Here is a 27,428-nt window from a genome sequence, read left to right as displayed (position 1 = left end):
GGTGAAGAATGCAGAACGAGATGCAGCACTTCAATCCGCCACATCCTCAGGGTCTGAACCTGACAACCCACTGGAGCGATACCAAAGGGGATGATGGACGGAGCATTTGAGCAAATCAAACATTCACCCCCAGTCAACTGATCTGGGTTTAATCCATCATCATTCTTTAGCTCACTCCACCACCCCAGTTCAGACATGGCCATATGCAAATCAGTCTGACCCTGTGCCTCATGGGAACAGTCCAGCCCGAACTGCCAAGCCATGTCTTCCCTGGACCGTAAACAAGCATCCTGGTACTGGTTTCGGGTTCATAACCCTCATCAGCCAGGCTATCGTGAATCCAGTAGCAAAGTGAGCAAGGGGCCCACGTCTGGGCATACCCTGCCAACTTAGGGCGAACAAAGCGATACCAAAGGGATGATGGACGGAGCGTTTGAGCAAATCAAACACTAACCCCCAGGCAACTGATCTGTATTTAATCCATCATCATTCTTTAGCTCACTCCACCACCCCAGTTCAGACATGGCCATATGCAAATCAGTCTGAACCTGTGCCTCATGGGAACAGTCCAGCCTGAACTGCCAAGCCATGTCTTTCCTGGACCGGAAACAAGAATCCTGGTTCATAGGACGGGTATGCTCAGACGTGAGTCCCGTGCTCTCCATGCCACTGGAATAAAGCTATCCTGGCTGAAGAGGGGTGAAACCCTGAAACTGGTCCTAGGATGCTTGTTTCCAGTCCAGGGAGGACCTGGCCTGGCAGTTCGGGCTGGACTGTTTCCATTGGGCACAGGGTCAAGATTGATTTGCATATGGCTGGGTCCAAACTGGAATGGTATGGTGAGCAAAAAAATTATGGATTTAGGCCCAGATCTCTCTACTGGGGTGAATGTATGACATTGTTCTGCATTCTGTCCATCAATAGTTCTTTTTGCATTTGTCACCCCGAGTGGGACGGGTATGAACAGACGTGAGTCCCGTGCTCTCCATGCCACTGGAATCAAGCTATCCTGGCTGAAGAGGGGTGAAACCACGAAACTGGTCCTAGGATGCTTGTTTCCAGTCCAGGAAGGACCTGGCCTGGCGGTTCGGGCTGGACTGTTCCCATTGGGCACATGGTCAAGACTGACTTCCATATGGCTGGGTCCAAACTGGAATGGCATGGTGAGCAAAACAATGATGGATTTAGGCCCAGATCTCTGTACTGGGGTGAATGTATGACATTGTTCTGCATTCTGTCCATCAATAGTTATTTTTGCATTTGGTAACCCACCGGAGGTTACTCTATCTTGGACAGACTCTCAAAGGGCAACTGTAGAAGCAGATGGTCCATAAGTCACCTCTCAGATGGCAGACAAACTCATGTAACAGAACTTAAACAGGTTTGCTGTTGCTTTATGTAACTGTGAGTGCTGCCCAGAGCAGGCGCCCGACTTTCCCCGCTTAAGCACACTCATGTAGGCCATATTGGGACCCAGCTATGTAACTTATGCAGGTGGGCACAATGAGGTTATCTTGTAGACCTTGCCCCCCTTTTTTACCACTCACATTGTGTGGCTGGTATAGGCCTAGTATTCGTTGCTCATTACTATATTTCATTTAACGTTTCTTATATTTATGTACGCGTACTTAGTTTCGTATTCCAGCTTAGTGCGGATGGCTGGCTGCCCATTTGTGCAAGGGCCTAGGAGATGGAGTTGGGGAATGGTATTGGTTATAATGTTTAACTATTGCCCAAACACGAACTCTGCCACCATGAACAGACTGTATCATTCTTATGTCAAGCAGTACACATACACTAGCACACGTCTGGTGTTCACACTACTGCGGAAGCAGGTCATGGGCCCTTACACCAACATTTTGTTGTACAAATAGTGCACGGGTAGACAATATTACACTTTTAACTTGGAATGTGCGTGGGTTGGTGGGCTGTGCTAAACGCCATTGGTGAACCAATACCTAAGGAGGAGTGGGATCACCATTGCACTCCCACAGGAAACACACTTGACTGCACAGACAATCACATCCATGCGCAAGACATGGAGAGGCACAGTAGTGGGAACCACATACTCTGGCTACGCCAGGGGAACCTTGATGTGGGTGGCGCCGGGATCACCACTTAAGATACAATCTACCCGCACCGATCCGAATGGACGTTATACATTTTTAGAGGGGATACTAAATGGTCCACCAATAGTGCTGATATCACTATGTGCCCCAAATTCAGGTCCCGCCCAGTTTCTGCAAACACTCACACTGGCTTTATTGCAAAATCGGACTGTACCCACACACTGGAGTGGGGACTTCAATTGCACCCCCAACATAGCACTAGACTGCTCACGCCCACCAGTGTAGGTTGCTCAATCCATCACCCTCTCACATCAACTACCGGCCTTGTCTTCCAGGACACACTTATATGATGCAATGTAAAATACGCACTGCATTTACTGGCCACCCTGAGGATTCAACATGGTGGCAAGACCACCTTTGGCACTACACCAGAGGCCGCATGGGACTGGATGGAACAAAATGGCCTGGTGACGTCTAGAGACTTTACCTTAAAAACCCAAGGACAATCGCAGACGCAAAGGCGCCGTGGGCAGTGTTCCAGGCGCCACCCATAGGGCCCCACCAAGGTGCAAGTGGAGAAGGAAAGAGCACAAGCGGTGAAGAATGCAGAACGAGATGCAGCACTTCAATCCGCCACATCCTCAGGGTCTGAACCTGACAACCCACTGGAGCGATACCAAAGGGGATGATGGACGGAGCATTTGAGCAAATCAAACATTCACCCCCAGTCAACTGATCTGGGTTTAATCCATCATCATTCTTTAGCTCACTCCACCACCCCAGTTCAGACATGGCCATATGCAAATCAGTCTGACCCTGTGCCTCATGGGAACAGTCCAGCCCGAACTGCCAAGCCATGTCTTCCCTGGACCGTAAACAAGCATCCTGGTACTGGTTTCGGGTTCATAACCCTCATCAGCCAGGCTATCGTGAATCCAGTAGCAAAGTGAGCAAGGGGCCCACGTCTGGGCATACCCTGCCAACTTAGGGCGAACAAAGCGATACCAAAGGGATGATGGACGGAGCGTTTGAGCAAATCAAACACTAACCCCCAGGCAACTGATCTGTATTTAATCCATCATCATTCTTTAGCTCACTCCACCAACCCAGTTCAGACATGGCCATATGCAAATCAGTCTGAACCTGTGCCTCATGGGAACAGTCCAGCCTGAACTGCCAAGCCATGTCTTTCCTGGACCGGAAACAAGAATCCTGGTTCATAGGACGGGTATGCTCAGACGTGAGTCCCGTGCTCTCCATGCCACTGGAATAAAGCTATCCTGGCTGAAGAGGGGTGAAACCCTGAAACTGGTCCTAGGATGCTTGTTTCCAGTCCAGGGAGGACCTGGCCTGGCAGTTCGGGCTGGACTGTTTCCATTGGGCACAGGGTCAAGATTGATTTGCATATGGCTGGGTCCAAACTGGAATGGTATGGTGAGCAAAAAAATTATGGATTTAGGCCCAGATCTCTCTACTGGGGTGAATGTATGACATTGTTCTGCATTCTGTCCATCAATAGTTCTTTTTGCATTTGTCACCCCGAGTGGGACGGGTATGAACAGACGTGAGTCCCGTGCTCTCCATGCCACTGGAATCAAGCTATCCTGGCTGAAGAGGGGTGAAACCACGAAACTGGTCCTAGGATGCTTGTTTCCAGTCCAGGAAGGACCTGGCCTGGCGGTTCGGGCTGGACTGTTCCCATTGGGCACATGGTCAAGACTGACTTCCATATGGCTGGGTCCAAACTGGAATGGCATGGTGAGCAAAACAAGGATGGTTTTAGGCCCAGATCTCTGTACTGGGGTGAATGTATGACATTGTTCTGCATTCTGTCCATCAATAGTTATTTTTGCATTTGGTAACCCACCGGAGGTTACTCTATCTTGGACAGACTCTCAAAGGGCAACTGTAGAAGCAGATGGTCCATAAGTCACCTCTCAGATGGCAGACAAACTCATGTAACAGAACTTAAACAGGTTTGCTGTTGCTTTATGTAACTGTGAGTGCTGCCCAGAGCAGGCGCCCGACTTTCCCCGCTTAAGCACACTCATATAGGCCATATTGGGACCCAGCTATGTAACTTATGCAGGTGGGCACAATGAGGTTATCTTGTAGACCTTGCCCCCCTTTTTTACCACTCACATTGTGTGGCTGGTATAGGCCTAGTATTCGTTGCTCATTACTATATTTCATTTAACGTTTCTTATATTTATGTACGCGTACTTAGTTTCGTATTCCAGCTTAGTGCGGATGGCTGGCTGCCCATTTGTGCAAGGGCCTAGGAGATGGAGTTGGGGAATGGTATTGGTTATAATGTTTAACTATTGCCCAAACACGAACTCTGCCACCATGAACAGACTGTATCATTCTTATGTCAAGCAGTACACATACACTAGCACACGTCTGGTGTTCACACTACTGCGGAAGCAGGTCATGGGCCCTTACACCAACATTTTGTTGTACAAATAGTGCACGGGTAGACAATATTACACTTTTAACTTGGAATGTGCGTGGGTTGGTGGGCTGTGCTAAACGCCATTGGTGAACCAATACCTAAGGAGGAGTGGGATCACCATTGCACTCCCACAGGAAACACACTTGACTGCACAGACAATCACATCCATGCGCAAGACATGGAGAGGCACAGTAGTGGGAACCACATACTCTGGCTACGCCAGGGGAACCTTGATGTGGGTGGCGCCGGGATCACCACTTAAGATACAATCTACCCGCACCGATCCGAATGGACGTTATACATTTTTAGAGGGGATACTAAATGGTCCACCAATAGTGCTGATATCACTATGTGCCCCAAATTCAGGTCCCGCCCAGTTTCTGCAAACACTCACACTGGCTTTATTGCAAAATCGGACTGTACCCACACACTGGAGTGGGGACTTCAATTGCACCCCCAACATAGCACTAGACTGCTCACGCCCACCAGTGTAGGTTGCTCAATCCATCACCCTCTCACATCAACTACCGGCCTGGTCTTCCAGGACACACTTATATGATGCATGGCGCGAATTACACCCCATACTTAGTGAATACTCTCACCACTCCAGACTCCACGACCTGCATACTAGAATAGATCTGATATACTGCTCAACAGAAGCCCTACCAACGATATCAAATACCGAATACCTCCCAGGTACACTTTCAGACCACAATCCTTTACAAATGCGACTGTCATGCGGGCCAATCCGATCCAGCTGCCCAACTTGGCGGCTTTGCTTGGAAACGCTCAAAGATGCACCACTGTGTGACACGCTAACACAATCTTTTACAACATATTTCTCAGAAAATGAAGGTACAGCCTCCAATGTCGGTATAGAGTGGAACGCCTTCAAAGTTGGCTTACTGGGACACATGATAAAAACGATATATTGGGCATGCATGACACTTACAAAGGAGCTAGAGGGTCTGGAGGAGGAAATACGGAGTCAAGAACAGCAGCTACCTACGGACCCACAGGTTGCACCCAAATTAGCCCAAATCCGTTTATCTCTTAAAAAAACACTAGACAGGTTGTGTGCATTTGATTATAAAAGATACCTGGTGAAAAGGCATGCGGAGGAAGACAAGGCTGGCAGGACACTGGCCTGGCTCCTAAAGACAGACACGATCCACACACCAATTATCACCAAATATAACTCGGAGGGTCACTTAGTCAATACATAAGCTGGGATAAACTTAGCCTTTCAACAGTACTACATATCCCTCTATAGCCCCCCCTCACGGCAAACAGGGACAGACACGCTAGCATTTTTAGAGCAAATAGCACTCCCCTGAATCCAGCCCAACTACTATGGAACATTGGAAGCCCCCATCACAGCTACCGATATAACGGAGGCTATACAGCAGCTGGCAAGAGGGAAGACCCCGGGGGCAGATGGCTGGCCCCTGGAATTGTATACCACGTGTAGCACACAAATAGTTCCACACCTTTATCATGTATATCTGGATGCATACGACCGGGGCACACTGCCACCCTCAATGCAAGAAGCAATACTTGTGGTATTCCTGAAACCTGGCAGGGACTCACAACAAATGGGATCATATCGCCCATTGTCATTACTGAATACAGATTACAAGATACTGGGCAGGGCTCTAGCCAATATACTGACAGAGGTCACACAATTATTGGTATATCCGGACCAAAACGGATTCATACTTGGCAGAAATATCAGCCTCAATTTACGGCGCCTTTTCCGATTACTAGACTGGGCACGCACATCAGGGGAACTGGCATGGATAGCCTCTTTAGCCATAGAGAAGGCATTCGACACACTTGGCTGGGAATATATTGGTATTGTACTAGTAAGGTATGGCATTGACCCCAAGTTTTTTAAATGGATTAGGTTGTTATATAGTAAATCACAGGCCAGGGTAAAAACTGGCCACTATATCTCAGACCCATTCCACATTGAGGGCAGCACCAGCGAGGGCTACCACCCTCTCACCTATTATTTTTGCCGCGGCGATGGAACCCCTGCATGCACATTGTGAAACCGTGCAATGGACTGGGGCATTAAAGTACATACTCAATGGCATATAATCTCATTATATGCGGACGACGCATTGATCTACATCCGTGAACAACACGCAGTATTAAATGACCTGATGGCACTAAGGGAATCTTTTGGGCGTGCCTATGGCCTCAAAGTAAATTGGGAAAAGTCCCTCCTGTTCCCAATAGTCCCTCAATCCTTGGAGTAACATGTGACTCTTCCGCAGGCACCTCTTACCCGGACATACGACTCCTTTAAATATTTTGGGGGTGCAAATATATCACTTGCAAGCGGACGTTATAGAAGGTTACTTGGGAGGGCAATCACCAGGCCTCCATGTCATTCTGGACGGGGCTACCTCTCTTCCCAATGGGACACAGAACTATATCCAAAATGCTGCCACTCCCTCGCCTATTATACTACTTCGCAACACTTCCATACGCACTACCAAACAAACTGTTTCGGGAACTGAAATCAATCCTAACATCCTTAGTTTGGGGCAGGTCTTGCGCTCGAGTACCCCTTACGAAACTCTACACTCCAATTACAGAGGGGGGATTTGGGGCACCTAATTACGAGAAATACTATGTGGGTGCTCAGCTGCAATGGCCGATGAGATGGCTAGCGAATCATAATATCTCTAAACTGGGGCAATGGTAACCACATAATAGTCCGACCACACTACTGGAGTGGCTGGGAGGATCAAACACGACGATCCCAAAGCTCTATGACATTTTAATCTCCACAGTACTCAGCTGCTGGACCCAATATGTAAGGTCTACTCACTCACCCCCTATTTTCCAGACCTACCTATAGGGGCGCTCCCCAACTCGCAAGTAGGTATCTGTCATCTGGAAATGGCAGAATGGCACAATGCAGGACTCACAACCTGGGGGGACCTATTTGTTGAGTCCACACTCAAATGATTATGGAATATACCCCGTATCATTCCTACTATATGCATCACTAACACAACGGTTATTCCAGACTTGGGGTTCTAGGCAAGCTGAGCCAAAAACTTCTGACATCACTATTCTATATAGCTCACTCAAACTAGATACCGCAACCCTTATGGCCCCCTTAAGGGATTACTGGGACACTGCACTTGAACCCACATTAATAGATGGACAACGGGCGCAAGGTCTGTCATATCCAAAAATAAAATCAATCAACGCTTGAATCAAATTCACACAGTTTAACTATCTACATCATACCTACTTAACCTCACATAGACTAGCGAGGATGTATGAGTGCTCCCCTGACATCTGCCCCCGTTGTGGGAGCACAGAAGCCACGTTCCTACACAGGGTGTGGAAATGCCCAAACATAAAAACATAATGGAATGGGGTGGAAACTACTTTATCAGAAGCCACCGAGACCTCAGTGATAGCAAATGGGCTGCACTTCCTGCTGGGAATCACCAAACGCACTACTGGAATAAAACATATCAATACTTTTCTGGATTTGGCGCTTGGATTGGCCAAACGGAGATTGGCCAAGTCATGGAAGTCAAACCTACCCTCATGCACATGGTTTGTAGATCTTAAAAAAGCGCTGATTGCAGAACATTCACAGCTACAGGACACCACTCACACAGGTTCTACAGACTCTGGCCCGCCAGACTGGCAGAAGTACTTAACGTACGTAGAATCAAAACTCCGTCAATACAAACACAACAGCCTTTTTCTGCAGAATTATCCCCCCATGGTCACATTCCGCAGCAGAACGCTCAATTAACCGGTCACAACCATAGCCAGTGTATTCGGTTACTCTGCCGCCCTGGCCCTGCATGCCCTCTGCCATGCTCACCCACAAAAATCATAGGCCAGAAGTCTTACACTCTTTTCCTGGCAAAGACAAGCCATAGCTCAGTCTCTCCTCTCGCATAATCACCAGCATATTTGACAGGTAATCCACCACACAGTACACCAACATGAATCACGCATGTACAGGTAACTTATACAATGGGTCCATTCAACAAATTATTAGGGCATACACTGTTAATAAGCAAAGTCGTTCTTTGTTTTTGTTTTTTTTTTGTCTAGGACACCTTTATAAATTAAAGAAGATTTGAGTTCTGAGTCGGATGGATCTCACATAGCATTTTTACATCATCAAGGTATTCCTGCTGTGGATAAAGAAGTTTGGGTTGAAGAGTGCAGTAAAGATACTTTACTGCAGGAAATGTTGAGACATATCATCAGTGGTTGGACTACAAACAGGGCACAAAAGTGAGAATCAAGAAGTTTTGGTGAAATTGGAAACACATTGTCTTCTATGCATAGTATAATTTGGATAGGCAACAAAGTTATTGTACTAGTTACCTTAAGGCATACCATTACTATGCAGTGGCATGAAGACCATGGCAGGACTGTAAGACCTAAAAAGGGATACTGGTGGCCAGGAATGGACATTTTCATAGAATGATTAGTCAGGACTTCTTTGAGCTGTGCTAATGCTGACAAGTTGTTGAAGTCATTGAGGCTCAACATAATTTACCCTCTTTTCACAAGGTACCATTTCTGTAAATATCATGGGTCCCATTGGTATACAATCTAAGAACATTATTGTGGTTAGTTAGTAATTTTTCAAGGCAGCCAGAGGTGATGGTAGTGGACAAAGTTGATACAGACACAGTGTTACGTTTCTTGGACACATTTTTCATGCATGAGGGTTTACCTGTTCAAATCATTACAGACAATGGAGTACAGTTTGTGTCAAGTAAGACCAAAGATTATTTCAAGAGGGTAGGCATTAAGCACTGTGCCACTTCTCTTTACAATCCCAGCGGCAATAGAATGATTGAGAGGTTTAATAGAGTGCTTAAAGGGGCCATCCAGTTGGATGGGAGCATTAAGGAGGCCTGGGAGTTACAGATTCAAAAGACTGTATGAATGATTTTTTTTTTAACAATTCTTTATTAAATCATTTGACTTATTTTACATAACCTCACCCCACCCCCCCCCCCCCCCCCCCACCACCCATCAGCTTACAGGCGTTACAATTTATTTGTATAAATATACATTTTACAGAAAAAAAAAGAAAAATTATATCATAGCTTCATTTAATCTTGATTATTCAATACCTTCTGTCCAAACTCTAAGTGGATCCCAAATAGCTAGACCTTTCTTTTTTTTATTCAAACCCTTGCCTCTATATATAGCTATTTCAAAGCTATAAGTTGCAAGTAAGCGTGCCCGCCATTGTTGAAATGAAGGTGGTTGTGGGTCTAACCAAGCCGACGCTAAACAAATTCTCAATATTGACATTGCAACAAATATAAATCCCCTTATTTGAGTGAATCGAGGATCCCCTTCCATGCCCAGAACTATTTCTGCAGTTGTTATTTCAATATCTTTTTAAAGAATTTTAGAAAGAAAGATCGAAATTTCCCGTCTAATGGTGGAAAGTTCTTTACAAGTGGCAAACATATGTATTAAATCCACTTCAGGAAGTGCACATCTTGGACATTTCGTCCCTTTGCCCTTGCTCCATTTGGAGATCTTTTTGGGGGTGTAATATAACTGAAAAAAGGTCTTGTAAAATTGTGCTTGTAATTTAGTTGATAATAAAATAGATTGCGAAAAGTTAAATGCAGTTTGAATGGAGTTTTCAGAAATTTCTAATTTATCCTGCCATATCTGAAAGTGTTTATCAAGATCATCAGGTAAATTAGTAATTAAATTATTGTAAATTTCTCCAATTTTAATAGTATTATTCTTTATAATCATGTCTATTAACTGTATTCTCTGAAAAGCTATGTTGCCACCCCCTTTTTTCAACAGAAAGTCTCTTATTTGCAGATACTTGAAAAAATCGCGATGTTCTAGTAAAAATGTATTCTTTAATGATTCAAATGTTTTAAGCCCGGATAAATTGAAAAATAAGCCAAGTTTTGTGATTCCTGACATAACCCAGCGTTTCATACATGAATCTGAAAAAATTGCGGGGAGATTCTGATTATCATAGATAGTCGTATAATATGAAAATCTACCAATCCCCAATATTTTGCGTACGTTACCCCAAACATGATAAATTCCTTTAAGAGTTTTAAATCGGACCTTCTTAAAATGACAGTCATAAGTCAAACGCCAAAGATGATCTCCCGTTGCGACCCCAAGAATAAGTTCTTGTGGGGTTGGAACTCTACCTACAGGATTTAAAGTGAGATTTGCAATTAGAAGCATTCTACTATAATTAAGTGTACTAGCCCACCAGTATGCTTTAAAATTGGGTAGGGCCAGTCCACCTCTATCTTTGGGTAAGTTAATGAATTTCATAGCTCTTTGCGGTCTACTGTACCCCCAGATGAAACGAGAAAAGATATGATCCAGTTCTATAAATATATGCTTATCAAAAATCAAACAAATACTTCTAAAAAAGTATAGGAATTTAGGAAAAAATATAATTTTTATTAAGTTGGTCCTTCCAAAAATTGTTAAATGTAAATTATGTAGTCTCCTCAGTGATAAGCTCATTTGTTTCAAAAGTGGGTTCATGTTTAAGCGGACTAAGTTATTGAGATTAGCGGTGATATTTACCCCTAGGTAAGTCGCATTTTCAACAATCCTGTCATCAACACAATTGATTTGATTATTAATAACTATTTGGGTTTTGTTTTGGTTTAATTTATAACCTGAAACTTCACCAAAGTGGTTAGCCTATATTTCAATTAAATTTATAGCGTCTCTAGGGTTGGTTATGGTTAAAGCGATGTCATCAGCATAGGCTAATGTTTTGGTGTCTTCATGAGGGGTCCTCACTGGTGTTATTGCTAAATTTAATTCTAATCTCCGAATAAAAGGATCTATGTAAATGGCGAAAAGCAGTGGGGAGCAGGGACAACCCTGCCTCGTACCTCTCGTCACTTTAAAATTTTCGGATATATCCCCATTTATCACCACTGCTGCTTCTGGGTTAAGGTACATCATACGGGTTGCTTTGATGAAACTTTCCCCAATTCCACTTTTTGACATGGCTGTCCATAGGTATTGCCAGGAGACCCTATCAAACGCTTTTTCGGCATCTAGTAATATCAGTGCCATAGGGTCTCCTGCCACCTCGGTCATGTCAAAGAGTGTGATGACTCTCTGTATGTGATCGATGGTAGATCTGCCAGGAACAAATCCATGTTGCCGAACCAAAGTCGTTCTTTGTAATGTTTTTATTGAGCAACAATGGTACAGCAGTCTCATTAATAAAATTAATGAGAAGTTTTGTCAAGCATGCCAATCATAGGATGGAGCCACAAACCGATAACATTGAGGACTTACTAAAGGAATTGGAAATGTTTAAAGAAGAAGAGAATGTAAAGAAATATTCTGTAAAAGATGTAAAAATTCTTGAGAAACACGAGTAGGAGATGTGAGACAGAAAGGTCCAAAGATCAAAGGAGTAAATCGCCATGGTCTTGAGTAACAATGTGAATATCAGTGAAGCAGAAATTAGCTCTGATCTTGGTTTCCCTACGGATGGTCAGAGTGACAGACATTTTTTTTTTTTTTAGTGGTAATGATGATTGTACACTTGATAAAATGGCAGAGACGAAGGAGCTAAAAGTCAAAGCAGAGGAAGAGCAAATGCAGGACTCAGAGGGCAAGCTGAAGTGGAGGCCATCGGACATTTTGATGGATGTGAGCACTATAATAGGCAATTTTAGGGAAAGTCTATTGGGCACTTTTATTTCCTCCATCAGGTTAACACCAATTCAAGTAAAGGTCTTAAATTGTGGTCCGAGTTTCTGCTCTAAACTTTGACAACATTAAGAAGGAAGTCAATAGATTTATATGGAAATTGAAACTGCACACATTTTTTTAAATGAGACACCTGAAATCACCCAGTAGTAATGTACAAGATGATGTTTCTGAATTTAATGTGGCTGATATCCCTGGTCTGATGGCACTGCAAAACCCTGATAAATGAAGGTGAAGGTATTGAAATTGTAATGGAAAAAATCAAAAGGGGAAATTTGTGAAGGACTGGGATTTGAAACTCATACACAAGTTCCAAGTGGATATACAGAGAACATTTAGCCCACAGTTACCACCCAACAATTACGTTGATGTATTCCATGAATTAATGGTTGATGGCATTAATAATTTAAGAGGCAAATCAAATCACTGTTGCAAAAATAATATGGCTTGGAAGGAATAGCAACAATTAACTGCACTGAGCAATGATGAATCGTTGATAATAAAAGCTTCAGATAAATGTGGAAGGGTGTGCAAATTTGGAGTTAACACCACCCAAATCACAGCGCAGTTCAGGAATAAACCCATAGTGATCCAACAAAAACTCACTTGCAGAACGGAATTCGCAGTTTACATTCTTACCTGCAGCTGCGGGCTCAGGTATGTAGGGAGCACTAAGCTCCAGGTGCACCTACGTATCTTGCAACACATTAGAGCAATTCTCAACAGTGACCCAGCATATCCTGTTGCCAGGCACTTTAAAGAAACACATCAAAACAATTTGGACCACCTTAAATACTGTGTAATCGACTGCATTCCACCACTCAGACGTGGGAGCAATGGAGAGAAATTGTTAAGACAACTGGAGTCCAAATATATAATTGAACTCAACACCAAGGCACCGACAGGACTGAATCTCATTGAAGACCTTTACAACTTCCTGTAAAAGGAAGTTACCACAGTTGCACTTACACACTTTCACCCATTTGACTTCTAAAAGTCGGCTGACTTTTAGTTGGTTTTCCGGTTTTTCACCCCCTGCATTTCTTTTTCTCATGATTAGGGACATTGTTTTAACACACTGCACCAGGCTCGCCAGTTCTGGGAGCAACTTTAGGGTTTAATACTCGCACGTCACGGCACCTCAACACTTCCCCCCGCCCGACTTCACTTGTTTCCAATATTATTCATTAGTGACCCCTTTATTTAATAGATTAACGTACTCACATCTTTTGGCCATTTAGTGAATAACACACATCACACGCAGACTTCGACATGCTATATATGACTCTTATCACACTTAGGCCAACTTAAGTACCCGCACTTAGCATACATAGCAACATGACTTAAAATGCGCTCCCACATAATAGTTAACCGCATGGGCACTAACACATAACGGCTGCAATAGACGCGCTTCATCGAATGTAACCCAGTCAGTGATGATGGCATACCTGGTTCCTTGCATTTTACCCGTGCCACATGGCATCCACTGTGGTTTTCAGGAACATATACTTGTGTTATCTCATCTAATTATAGAACTAGTTTCTATTACTGATATCGTCTTGGGAGGCTATCATAACGCCGTTTTCCACACATTGACAATGCCTCTATCTTTGCCGCACTTGCTTACCTCTTAACACACTGCGCATCTCTGGAGTTACAGAGTGCTGGACCATCTGCACTGTTAATATAGAGCACTAGTCTTTTGTCTATGTCTGTCACTGAAGTTTGCTTGTCATCTTTGCACCTAGTAATCGGCTGATGACAAGATGTTTTTACTGCATGCTTCAAAATTGCCACATTTTTGCCATGTCATTGAAGTTTGCTTGTCATTTTTGCGCCCAGTCATTGGCTGATGACATGATGTTTTTACTGCATGCTGCAAAATTGCCACGTTTTTGCAATGTCATTGAAGACTGCTTTTCATTTTTGCGCCTAGTCATCGACTGATGACATGATATTTTTACTGCACGCTGCAAAATTGCCATGTTTTTGCCATGTCACAATAAACATAGAAAAGTCACTAATCGATACTATAAAAACAATGTTCATTTTCAAAGCGCGCTATGTGATCAAGACCACAGGCTTGTGGGCTAAACACTTCATCCTGACATGCTAAAGCAATACACTGATTCATTGTATCTTCAACTGGAGTCTGTACCCTTGTTTGGCCCGCTGCGGTCGATATATATATATATATACATATATACATATACATATATATTACCTACTGGTGGTCGCCAGTAGGTAGTTATAGTTAGGACCCTGTTTCCATAGGAAATCCGCAACATTCTATTTGGAATAACTTTGGCGCCGGTCGACGAATCCTCGCGAAATTTTCAAAACTAATGGGGTGCTACGCTCCGCTCCTACCCTGAAAGTCTCGGGGGGATTCGTCAAGCAGGGGCTGAGAAAAAAGGGGGGTCCCAAAACGCGTTTTCCCCATGCATTTTTCCATAGGACCTTTAGACACAGCTACAGCCCGAACGGCTGAACAGAATTACTTGTAATTTGGCAGAGAGGTAGTCCTCAGGTCAAGGAAGTGCCTTTTGTAGGTCTGGTGTAAATCTGTTCAGTAGTTCCTGAGAAAATAGCATTTAAATCAATATATATATCTGTAAGTGCGCTCCGAGCACGCACCGTAAGCTTACCGTACGCGTACGGTGCCGTGCGCGAGCGCGATTCTGATTGGCTGTTAGATCTTAGTAAACATTCGAATCGGTCGAAACCAGGAAGTGTCGGCCGCCATTTTCTCTCTCGCACTCGGAGGGGTAGTGGAAAAACAAAGTTAGATATCATAAAAAGGGGGCAGGCTAGACAGCTCCTAACCACCTAGCCTTGGTTATGGTGTGTCAGAAGGCCATCCAAGGCCAAAAAATAATTTTTTTGTTGTTGAAAAAAAGCCGAATACGCTTACCGTACGCGTACGGTAAAAAATTAATTTAAAAAAACCAAAATCCATATTCCCCCCCCCCCGTGTGCAAAAGGTGTACATATTTATTCTCAGTGAACATTGAATAGAAAACCTTTCAGAACGAAGCGCATAATATGTCCTCCGTGTGTGGACGGTGCGCGAAGGGCATCGTGCGTACATGGCCCATCCAGCCTAACGTGGGCACGCGGTGCGCTATGCGTGCACGGCACTAACTGCGTCAAGTGGGCGCGCGGTGCGCGCAAGGAACAAACTGCGTGAGTGGGCGCGCACGGCACGAACGGCGTAAAGTAACTTAGCATTTAAAAAAACGTACAAATTCACTGAAAAAACCATAGGTTTCACACACGTTATAGTTAGGAATTAGCATTTAAAAAACCTTGCAAATTCACTGAAAAAAACATAGGTTTCACACAAGTTATAGTTAGCTGTACATTTCACTCGTAAAAAACCAATGAAATTCCATGTTATAGTTAGTGCAGGCAACTATAACTCACGCAACCGCAATCCTCTGCTGATGACATATGTGTCTTTATGAAAAAAAAATATTTGTAATATATGTATAGCTAAAATTTAATGGAAGAAGACATGGGCAAATAAGTGTCTAAATACAGTATTAGCATCAGCAGAGGATTGCGGTCGCGTGAGTTATAGTTGCCTGCACTAACTATAACGTGGAATTTCATTGGTTTTTTACGAGTGAAATGTACAGCTAACTATAACTTGTGTGAAACCTATGGTTTTTTCAGTGAATATATATATATATATCTCCCCTACTGCCGGTCGCCAGTAGGTAGTTATAGTTAGGACCTAATTTCCATAGGAAAAGCATTTTTTGATTTGCCAATATCTTTGGTGCCGTTTGACGAATCTTGGCGAAATTTTAAAAGCTAATGGGGCTCTCCGGTCAGCTCCTGTCTTGAAAGTTTCGGGGTGATTCGTCATGTGGGGGCCGAGAAAAAAGGGAGGCAAAACAAGAAAAGGGGGCAGGGTAGAAACACCCTGACCTTCTAGGCCTGCTCAGGGGGTCGCACAAGATCCCCCAGGGCCCAAAAAAGATTTTTTTTTTTTAAATCATCCGAATTCGGGCTGGGGTCGTGAATCCGGGCAAGAATTTTTTTAAAAACGAAGCGCAGGCTCCCGCGCTTTGTTGTATTTAAGCCCCTGGGTGGACCACACAGCCCCTCTTCTAAAAAAAGTTTTCAAAGCCGGCATCGCGCTGGAGACCCCACCCCCTCCCTGCAGCACTCTGCAAACACGCTCCCTGGTGCATTATAAGTTGAGTAATTAATTCTCCTTGAATACTGAGGGTCCCTGGGGGCCAACTAGCCCACCAGGTACCTCCAGTATGCGCCACAGAGCTGCGTTGCAGAGAGGTGGTCCGAGGCCACGCCTCTTTTTACACCTCTCTGCAATGTAGCTCTGTGGCGCTTACTGGAGGTACCTGGTGGGCTTGTTGGCCCCCATGGACCCTCAGGACTCAAGGGGACTTAATCCCCCAATTTACAAAGCGCCAGGGGGCGCGTTTGCACAGTGGTGCAGGGAGGGGGCGGGGCCTGACATAACAAGTGTGCAAACGCGCCCCCTGTCACAACCCTCTGAAGTGTGTCATTGGCCTCAGGAACCAACAAGTATTTGCAATGCAATAGGTCTCACATTTACGAGACTTTGAGCTATTGGCATTGTAATTGTCAATTGCTTAAATTCTTGCAAATCTGAGACCTATTCAATGGCAAATATTTTTTTTTCCAGACGCCCCATGCCATGCTTGCACATGAATAGAGGCCACGCCCCTTTCTTTAGCTGATCCATGTTTAAAGAAAGAAGCGTGTTATGGGGTGTTTTTACCAAAAAAGCATTTGGTTGAAAAAGCACCCCAAACAGTGCTTTTATTTTAATGCGGTTGCACCCCTTTCTTTTGATGCGGCTGGTCTAAAGAAAGGGGCATGACCTCTATTAACATGCAAGTGCGACAGGGCGCTTGGAGACAACCCCAAAAAGTATTCACAAAGCAATAGGTCTCGCATTTGCAGGAGTTTAAGCTATTGTCATTTACAATGCCAATAGCTCAAATTCTGGTAAATGCGAAACCTATTGCACTGCAAAGATGTGGCCACCGTTGTCCTGGCCGCATGGCATGCTGAATGTTGCAGGAAAGCATGCCATGCCTGAAGTACCAGAAACTCCTTAAAGAAAATAGTGCTTACAGACTAAATAACCACAAAACAACAAAGTTACCAGTACTGATATCGTGTCAACAATAATCACTTAAATGGTGCATAGAAATCAAATCTATGACACTCTTATGTTTCTTTCAATTAATTTGGCTTTATCTAACCATTTCTTTTTTTTGTAATTCATGAAAAATATATTAAAGAAATTCAACACTTCATGCGACAATAATAGTGATAAAAAACATTCATATTTTATTAAATTTAATCATCCTAAAACAGACTAAACATACTCAGTTAAACACTCCTAAAGGCCACTTGCATACCTGATTCACCCCAAACACAATCATGCATACATCATCACCATACTTCTATCCATCAACCTGGTAAAGAGAAACTAAGCAATCAATGAGAAAAAACAGGAAATTGCACCCACACAAACGAAAAAATGTTTTGACAGAAAACGTCTTTCAAGTGCCATAATACAATACACCAAGGTTCTACAAATCAAAAGTCAATTAATTAGAGCACGAAAGCAATCATTATTTAAGCCAAGTTTGTTAGGTATAACAGAACGCAGGGTCAGTTATACCAGTTTCGATTTCGTGGTATTTGAGGCTCAGCCTTACTGATTGGAGCCAAGACCCTTTTCTTGTTCTTCAATACAGACTAAATAAGACAATCCATGTAAGAAGTAAAAGGGCCAGTCCTCATGGTAAGTTACAAATGAAGACAAGGCGGTACTAAGGAGGGACTAACAAGCCTATTTACAAATCAGAAGCCAGCATTTACAACGGACAATGACACACACCATTGAAAAATATGGGCGGAACTTCAAGTCCATGTAGAGCAGTGCATGCACTGCCCAGGCTCTGCCTAAAACCACTCATTGTAAAGGCAAAATAGAATACATGCAGAGGATGATTATTTTCTGCCAGGAAGGAGTTGTTCAGTAAGAGCCTAGTGATGTGTCCAGCACGCTGGCTAATCCTACTTTTCCCTGCACAGTTTATTGTTTTATTAGACTTTATAATTTTGTAGTTAATATTTATGGTGGATTAAACTAATAATACAAGTTAGTGATAAAATATATCACCACATGTGTTCGCTAAAATATTTTTGGACACTATTTTTATCAATAAATAATATTATATATAGGTGTTTACTCACATTGTATTAATTTTCCAAGCTGAATAGTTTTTAAGCGTATGCCATAAAGTACATAACAAATTTCATATACGAACCTTCTAATAACACTAAATCAACAATGGATTTGTCCCCCATCCTACCCTGACAGTCAGTCTGTGATTTAGTTCTATACATTTCTTCCACAGGAAAGCACAAGAGAGCCTATTTGGAAAAGCCATATGTCGAGAAAAAGGTCACGTGTTTTTCAGAAAACATCCAGTTGAAAAAGTCATAGCTGTTTCGGCGGAAAATGTCACTTGCGACTATGCACTCATTGTTAACGGAGACAGTCTGGTAAGTTGTTTAGTGAAAAGTTCACTCCCGCTCCATATTTGTACACTTGTTTATAATTCTAGGATTTACTTGGGCATCTGACCTGTCTGTCTAAAAGACTCTGGTGAAAGACAAATATAGGAGGACTGCTGCATTCTTAAAACTAATGTGTAATTACTTTCAAAATTTTGGGCTGTGTCTGCAGAGGAAATCAAATTAACAGTCATTTATGGCTATTGTGTGTATGTCTTGATGGAGAATGAAATATTTCCTAGCTTTCGTAACAGAAAGTTCTATTAATGACACGGAGGCGAGGATTAGGCTTTTCTTTCCTCGTTTATTTCAACGGCAGCAATTTTAGAATGAACAGAAAACAACACCAAAGACTTCATAACCCATGAATGTTCAGAGAAAACAACACATTCCAGAACATGGTGTCTCTAGTCAATCAGGCGTCTACTGGCTCCATAAATGCAGATAAGCCCTGCAGCGCTTCCTCTTTCTTACTGTGACAAAACCGACTGTGGAAGATCTTTACTCCTGTTTCAACTTCTCCGAGCCTATGGATAGAGAAAGTAGTCGTAACCTTCTGCGTGCAGGGAAACTATTTCATACACCTTTAAACAGAGCCTTATAAGCAGGAAAATGCTTTACTTACATCATTACGTATGTCTCATAACCCGGGTGGGTTTAGAATTATTCTAAGGGTGAGCTAATCCTTGAATTGAAACTTTACGGTACGAAAGCTTGTAAATGTTTAATTCTATGTTAGGACACGGAGGCGAGGATTAGGCTAGTTTAAAGCTTATCCACCGCTAGGGCCGCAATGGAGGAGACCGGTTTAAAGTAAAACCTCTTCAAAGTGGAATCTGACGACCAGTCAGCCAAATTCAGGATGTTCTCCAAGCGGGCACCTAGTGTGAAAGCATTCGTGGCCATCGAACCTCTGGTAGGGTGCGCACCGAGGATCTTCGTGTCAATGCCGGTCTCAAGCATCACCCAGCGAACACATCTCGCCAGCCAGCACAGATCCGGAGAGAGCGGTTCCTCCAGTGATTTTTTGACTGAACTTTTTGAGCGTCTTTTGTCGACGTCTTTTTTGAGTCTACGACTCCTGGTGCACGATGGATGCCCGGTTTCAAGGCATGCAGTTCCTGTTCCCGACTGATTTCAGTTATGGATCGGCACTGCGTGTGCCTCTTTTGCCTGGAGCACGACCACAACGCCAAGTTGTGCTCCGACTGCCGGTCCATGCCTCCAAAGGTTTTGCAAAAGCTGCTTGAGCGCCAGCAGTCGGCTCTGCGCCATTAGAGGTCCCGGTCACGAGGGAGTTCGAAGGACCGGTCGCGGAGCCATCACCACTCGTCCAAGTCATCGAAGTCTTCACACTAAGGGTCCGGTAAGTCGAAGCACAAAAAGAAGTTGAAGAAGCAACGTCGCTCTTTGACTTTTCCCCATTGGTCGGCTGACACGACGAGGGATGCGGGTGGTGCCCCTCCCGCGGCTCTGCGCACGCAGCCTGAAGAGTCGACTCTGGGCTTCCCTCCCCTTCCCGGAACCCGGAGCGACTCCTGCCCAGCTTCATAAATTTTACGAGGCGATGTACGCCATCTTTGGGCAGCCAAACCTGCAGTTGCACATTCGGGCCCTGAGGACTCAGTTGGGGGGCCTAGGCTTTCTCCACTGTCGGCTCCAGCCCTGGCGCGGCAGGCCCCATGTGGATCCATCCCTGGATCCGGATCGACACCGGTTAACCTTATTACGCCTCCACCGGTGCCGCATCCTCTGGCACCGCAACCGATGCTGGTCGTGTCCCGAGTGTGGGTTTTGTGCCCCTGTTCACGCCTTGGGTCCCTTTTCAGCTAGATCGGCAACCTGAGGATGAGGAGGAGGACTGGGAGGGGTCAGGTGACCCTTTCACTGATCAGCTAGGATCTGAACAGGACTGGAGAGAGGAACTGGGGGATGCCAGTGGTCTTGACATCTTCCCTGACCATGGCATGTTGTCTCCTCCTACCGTAGCTACGGAGGAAATAGCGTCATACCAAGTGGTGTTGCGTAGGGCGGCTGAGGCTCTTAACCTCGAGCTTCCTACGGTGGCGATCAGGACTAACCTGTTGACAGAGCTGCTTCAGCCCGCTGTGAGTTCTTCGGAGCCCCTGCTGCCGTTTAATGAGACCCTTACCAACGTCCTTTTGGGCACATGGTCCAGGCCCAACACAGGAGTTCCCATTGATAGGATGATTGCCCGACACCACCGCCCGGCTCCGGGCGGCCCCACTTTCCTTTCCCAACACCCCACCTCAGAGAGCTTGGTGGTCCAAACCTCCACTACCAAGAGCGCATTCCCTACTTCTCCACCGGAAAAGGAATACAAGAAGCTGGATCATCTTGGGAAGAAGATTGTCTCTTCCGCCAGCTTGGGACTGCGGTCGGTAAACACCGCATGTGCATTGGGCCGTTACTCCCACTCTGTGTGGGATACGGTTGCAAAGGTGCTGCCTCAGTGTCCGGAGGAGGCCCGGACAGTGATCTCCCAGGCTGTCGCCACCAGGAGAGATGCGGCAAAGTTAACCATCCGTTGTGGGCTGGATACCACCGACTCTCTAGGCAGGACAATTTCCAGGTCTGTAGCCCTGCGTCGCTACGACTGGATGAGATTTATTGGCTTTTTGCGGGATGCCCAGGACACCCTTATGGACATGCCCTTTGATGGCCGTCGCCATTTTGGCGACAAAGCCGACAACGCTCTAGAGTGCTTCAAGGACTCACGGGCTACGGCCAAGTCCTTGGGCCTCTCCAGCCGCCCAGCGCAGTCTGCATTTTGCCCCTTTTGTGGATTCATTTTCAATCAGGTGAAGTCTTGCCTTCTTCCTGCGTAATCGATAATGTTCCTGGGGTTTGTGATAAATTCTGTGGAGGTGACCTTGAGCCTCCTGTCCCCGAGGACCTGGGTGGACAGAACTGGGACGGGCGCCGCAAATTGGTTGAAAATACCAATTGTGATTCTGTGTCTTTATTAGCAAAGAATTCTTTAAGTTTGATCTTTCTCATGGTTTCAAAAAATAAATCCTACATTTAAAGGCATCATGTCATGGGGTGGGGACATACCCCAATCCTTTATTGAGGACCCGTGTTTCACTAGATGTTAATTCATAGTCCGATAAATTCATGACTATGTTGTTTACAACGGGGCCCTGCCCCGACTGCGTGTTATACGTGGGAAGAACATTGGCCATTGCTGTCCCTGATTCTGACTCTGTCGAGCCCGGCCTCTGCCCCTCTGACCACCCCCTCTGTTGCCCCTGTTGGTATGTCCTAAAAAAGAACGCAACAAAGCCCCTAGATCTTCGTTGGACTTGGAATGAGGGTCAGACAATACCCTCCCAGGATTGGGTGGCTGTCCCCCTTCTTCCTCCTCACTTGAGGTGTTATCAAAAGTCCAATTCTGGGGTGTTCATCTCTGCTGTTGTCTGCCTCCCCTCTTATAATTGAATTGCGGCCCTGTTGATAATATTTATCATCCACATTGGGAAAAGCCCATTCGTGAGTGTACCTTTCAAGATTCCTTTTTAGGACCTTTATTTTCTGGTTCACCATATACAGGCACATGCATCAACAATGCCATTTGCGATTCCTTATTAGCGAAAAATAAGGAATCGCTAATAAGGAATAGCAAAAGGCTATGCATGTAGGAATCGCTATTCAAATAGCGATTCCTTAACTTTCCTTAATTGCGACTAGCAAATTGCGAGTAGCAATTAAGGAATGCCGTCCCAATCATTCCTATGGGCCTCCAGGCCCATAGGAATGAATTGGAGATTGCATGAGCAAATTGCGAGTACCAGTAGGTTCTCGCAAATTGCTCATGCAATTTCAAGGGTGCAAGGGTGTCAAAATGACACCCTATTGCACCCCTGAAATTGATATGTGCACATATGTTGCACACACACATGCTCTAAGGGCATGTGTGTGCGCAACATGAAACTTTGAAAAATGCACAAAAGTGCATTTTTCAAACTTTTAGCAAATTACCATGCAGTTCATCTTCATGGTAATTTGCTCCCCCTATTAGCGAATTCGCTAATTTTTTAACTTTAATGCATTGCATTTAAGGAATCTCAATTAGGGATTCCTTAAATGCAATCGCAATTTAAGGAATCGCTATTTAAGGATTCCTTAAATAGCGATTTTTGTATTTGGGTTGATGCATTGGGATTAGGTTTTATTTACTCGCTAACGGGTGTTATTAGCGATTCGGTATTTTACCAACTGGATTTTGGCTTGATGCATGAGGCTGATAGTTTTTATAATCTGCCAGATCATCTTGGATCCGCAGTAGTTGCTCTTTTATATCGGTGATAGTTGTGTCTTTCTTCAGGGTTTCCTCTATTTCTAAAATCTCCACTAATAGTTTGTCACTCAACCTCTTCGCAGTGTTTATAATTAATATTAACCAGTCTCTTGTGCATTTGTTGGCAATATAACTCCAATCTAGTCAAAATTTCTTGTCTTCTAGAAAAATTTGTGGCTCAATTCTCACTAATAAGCTAGCTGGGGCGGCTCCAGCCCGGAGACACTCCGTCATCAGAGCCCCATGCAGTGCCACCCTAACCTGATGCTTCTTGGTATTGCTTAATCTCTCCCATTCTTCCCTTGCCGAACTCGTATTGGTCAGAGAGGAGTCTGGGAACAGTGATGGATCCGACAAAATAGTGGCGATCTGGTCATCAGAAAACGCCAAACAATTCCTATCCATCCCTTCTCTACACAATGTTTGTAAAAAAATTCGACAGGCGAAACCCCAAACCCAACAGTACGTGCTACTAACTGTATAAAACACTCATCTGGAAGGTCCAGTCTATTTATGAATTCTTCTAACAATTCTTTTGACATGCTCTCACGGCTGAGCCGTCGCTCACAAACTCTTCACAATAAGGAGGTGTAGAGGGAATACACCAGGCCGCCCTCCTCTCACAAATCATCAAAACAATAAAGGCCTGGCTAATGGAGAGCTCATAAAGTTTCTCTTAGGACCTGCTACTAACATGGGGATACCTATCTCCACCCGTTATCTGGTACTGTATCCAGTTTACTGCAGTGAAGGCTGGTATGAGAGCCCTCAGCCTGTACCTGCTAAATATACTCCAAATTTAGGAGCGATTGGTATACATTACGTGTGACTACTTCTGTATCTGTTTGGCCAGTTTTTATCAAAATAGAACTGCTGTTCTTCTTATTTTATCAGCCTATCCCCAACATAAAAGTTATTGTCCAGTGAGGTGAATGATCGAACCCCACTCCCTGACAAATTTGCCACAACACAAGTAAATGGCAATGAAACATGTTGGCCTTCTTGGAAAAGGTTAGCAACATGCAGTGCTTTTAAACTGAGTAAGCTCACGATTGTGAATAAAGAGGGCAACCTAACAATGAGCCTTAACTCAATTTCTTAAAAATTGCGTGGAACACACGGTTCTTTGCAACACACAGGGTTTTTGTTTTGGGACAGTTAACTCTTTCTTTCTGCTCTTTTGTCTCTCTACTGGACACTGTATATTCCTTTGTTTACGTGCGTGGGCAACCAATGATGATACATGTAGGCATACTGGTGAGAACCTGCTGGTAGCCTCCCTGGTGTTGCATACATGAGGTGCCCTCACACTCTTTCACTTATTTTTTAAGGGTCTTTCACTCACATTCTGTGGGGGAGGAGGTACTTAGTTGCGGCTTGTCTGATAGCAGTTCTTCTTTTAATTTTTTTTTTATTTGAGAGCTCTGGGACTGCAGTAAACTGGATAAAGTACCAGATAACGGGTGGAGATAGGTATATCCATGTTAGTAGCAGGTCCTAAGAGAAACTTTATGGGCTCTCCATTAGCCAGGCCTTTATTGTTTTGATGATTTGTGAGAGGAGGGCGGCCTGGTGTATTCCCTCTACAGCTCCTTATTGTGAAGAGACAACCAGCAGTAGCCCTGCACTTTAGCTGACAGGAGACACTCGCTCCACAGAGACAATGCAAACGCACTTATTATCACACAGGCGGACAGACAACAATGCCTGGGTTAGTCTGTAATAGCAGGCTATAAAACCAGCTGTTCTTTCACCCACAAGGGGTATTCACACACCAGGCTAACCGGACGGCTTACCGGACGTGGACGGTGGCGCTCGACGAAAGCTAGAAACTGACGTTAGCTCAGTCACGTGCCCGTCAAACAAAAAGCATCTAATTAGACAAAATAGGCGCGTGCCCTCTTGAGGCCGGCGGACCGCCATGTCCTCGCACGGCGCATTGCAATTGACTAACGCGGGCGCGTAAGAGAGGAAAACAATTCCCACGGCCGCAGAATAAGCCGAGGCTTCAAATCAACGACAGCATAACGCATACAGTATCAGCAACAGCAAATAAATCACAAAAGGTGTCAAATACAAAGGCCACATTACAATCCCCAAAACCCTTGAGGAAGAGAGGGACTTAACTGACATCGAGCCTACAGCAGCAAAAAAAGAGGAAGCGCTGCAGGACTCGTTGGCAGTTATGGAGCCAGGAGACGCCTGATTGGCTAGAGACTCCATGTTCTGGGATGTGTCGTTTCTCAGAAGATTCATGGGATATGAAGTCTTCGGTGTTGTTTTCTGTTTATTTTAAAATGGCGGCTGTTAAAATAAACGAGGAAAGAGAAGCCTAATCCTCGCCTCTGTGTCCTGTGCCCCTTAGTAATATCTAATTAACACAAATTCAATGCTGCCTAATTAAATGTTGACCATCTGTATTGTTCCTAATGTGGTACGTGGGACTTTCCTGCATCTTTAAACTGAAATAAAAGAAGACAGGTTTTTTGAGATGTACTGTTATTTTTGCCAACGCTTATGTTTTATGAAGTAAACTATGACCTTAAAAATAGTTACAAGATCCAAATAATTGTGCTTAAAATATTAACTTGGATTTTTCTAAATTTCGAAAAGCTCCACTGATGCCAAAACTATGTATATGGATTTAAAACAACGTTCCTTGTCATACATTAATAGTAGTGGCATACATGATCATTTACTTTGGGTTGAAAATGACAATAAATAAGTTAGGCCTCCTTTAATGTTATGCGTAAAACCCATGTCGGTATTTATTTTTTTAGTATGTAAATGCCGCTTAATTATCTCTGATGGCATTTACCGCTAGAGCGGGAAAGGTTTTTTTGTCCATAATTTTTTATTTCTGTAATTTGATAATCCCACATACAGCACATTTAGGACATTTTTACAGTCTTCTTGGAGGCCCTGGTCTTTGAGAATGCATGTTCTATATAAGGCTAGCGTTCGCTCAGTTAAGACGTTCATTTATGTACACTATATCGTATCCTTTCTGGATGTGTTGTAAGAAATGTGTAGTTCGAATTGTAGCACAGTACGTCTTTCATGGGAGTTGCAACTTTGTAGAACAGTGAAAACGGCAGATAGTGACGAGAACTAGGCATACGATATGAAGCAGGTACTATGATACAGAGAAATTTAATAACCTCTACGTCCCTCGTCCCAGTCATTAATCCTTGATGTGAATCCCAGGTCCAACGCATAAACAGAACAGGAGTGCTAAAAATAAATGCCCCATCCACTCTAGTCTGTCCCATGGAAGGGCTGGACTTCTCTGTGTCATCCTGTTTTGTTTCCTTTGTGACTACGATGAGGAACTAGGGAGTGATGTCTTCACTATGTTTAGACCTTTGTCTGAGACCATTTACTTTTTTATCTTCTACCTGTCTTGGGGGTTAAGAGTCTGAATTAGAGTTTGGTGGACGGGTCATTCTTTATCACAAAAAATACTCCATTAGACCAACTAGTGGTCAGTGGTGTTAGTTGACCAACTACACGCGGGAAAATAAGGAAGATAACTAGGCAAAAATAGGGGAAGGAAGAGACAATGGGGGACCTCTCTAGTGAAAGGTTGTACCTAACTCAACCATAAATGTGGGGAGGGAAACCTTAGCATTTATTTAATTACCCTCACACACCCTAGTGATGTCATGCTTCATCATCGGGTCACCCCAACTCCTACAAGTCGGGGTGGGCTCGACCACAGTATTGGGAGCTCTTTGGATAAATGATGGTCAGGGGGGCTTAAAGATTAAGAAACCTCAGGCAGACCCTGGTGTCCCTTTATTCTTGGGTCTGTCTGGGTTATTAAAAATTGTAAAAAAACGGGTCTGTAGGAGTGTTATGGTCCTAGGACCCTGGTGCCAACATGTTTCAGTCCTGTGTGGCCATATAGGTCCTGGACTTTCATCAGGGCAAAGGGTTACCCCCTCTGTATGATTAAATAGGTAGGGGAGTCCCTATCCTATCAGTGATGCGAGGGCACACATCTTAACAGAGAAACTGAAACAAAAAGATTACCCTGCAAAAGTTATCGAAAAAGCCAAGAAGAGAGCACGTAACACCCCAAGAGAGGCCCTTCTTGAGACTCACGAACGGACACAACCAGAACAAGTGATTTGTGTCACAAGATTCAATTCATCTTCCAATGATGTGAAAAAAATTATTAACAAGACGTGTCCCATCCTTGCATCCAATAAATTAACATATGAGAAGCCTATGTTCT

The 27,428-nt window shown here is 44.2% G+C and overlaps 1 protein-coding gene across 1 annotated transcript in view; it reads left to right on the top strand.

The window, feature by feature from the left end:
• The window catches only part of ATP8B4 (ATPase phospholipid transporting 8B4 (putative)), a 3,731,093-nt gene that overhangs the window by 2,819,625 nt on the left and 884,040 nt on the right, over positions 1-27,428 (top strand). The window contains exon 20 of the mRNA XM_085644229.1: positions 18,708-18,855. Coding sequence (XP_085500355.1) covers positions 18,708-18,855 — 148 coding nt within the window. The remainder of the gene's footprint in view (positions 1-18,707; positions 18,856-27,428) is intronic.

This window comes from Triturus cristatus, chromosome 3_1, assembly GCF_964204655.1.
Source record: "Triturus cristatus chromosome 3_1, aTriCri1.1, whole genome shotgun sequence".
Lineage (NCBI taxonomy): Eukaryota > Metazoa > Chordata > Amphibia > Caudata > Salamandridae > Triturus > Triturus cristatus.
The sequence above is the reverse complement of the archived record's forward strand: the minus strand, read 5'-3'. Positions and strand labels throughout refer to the sequence as shown.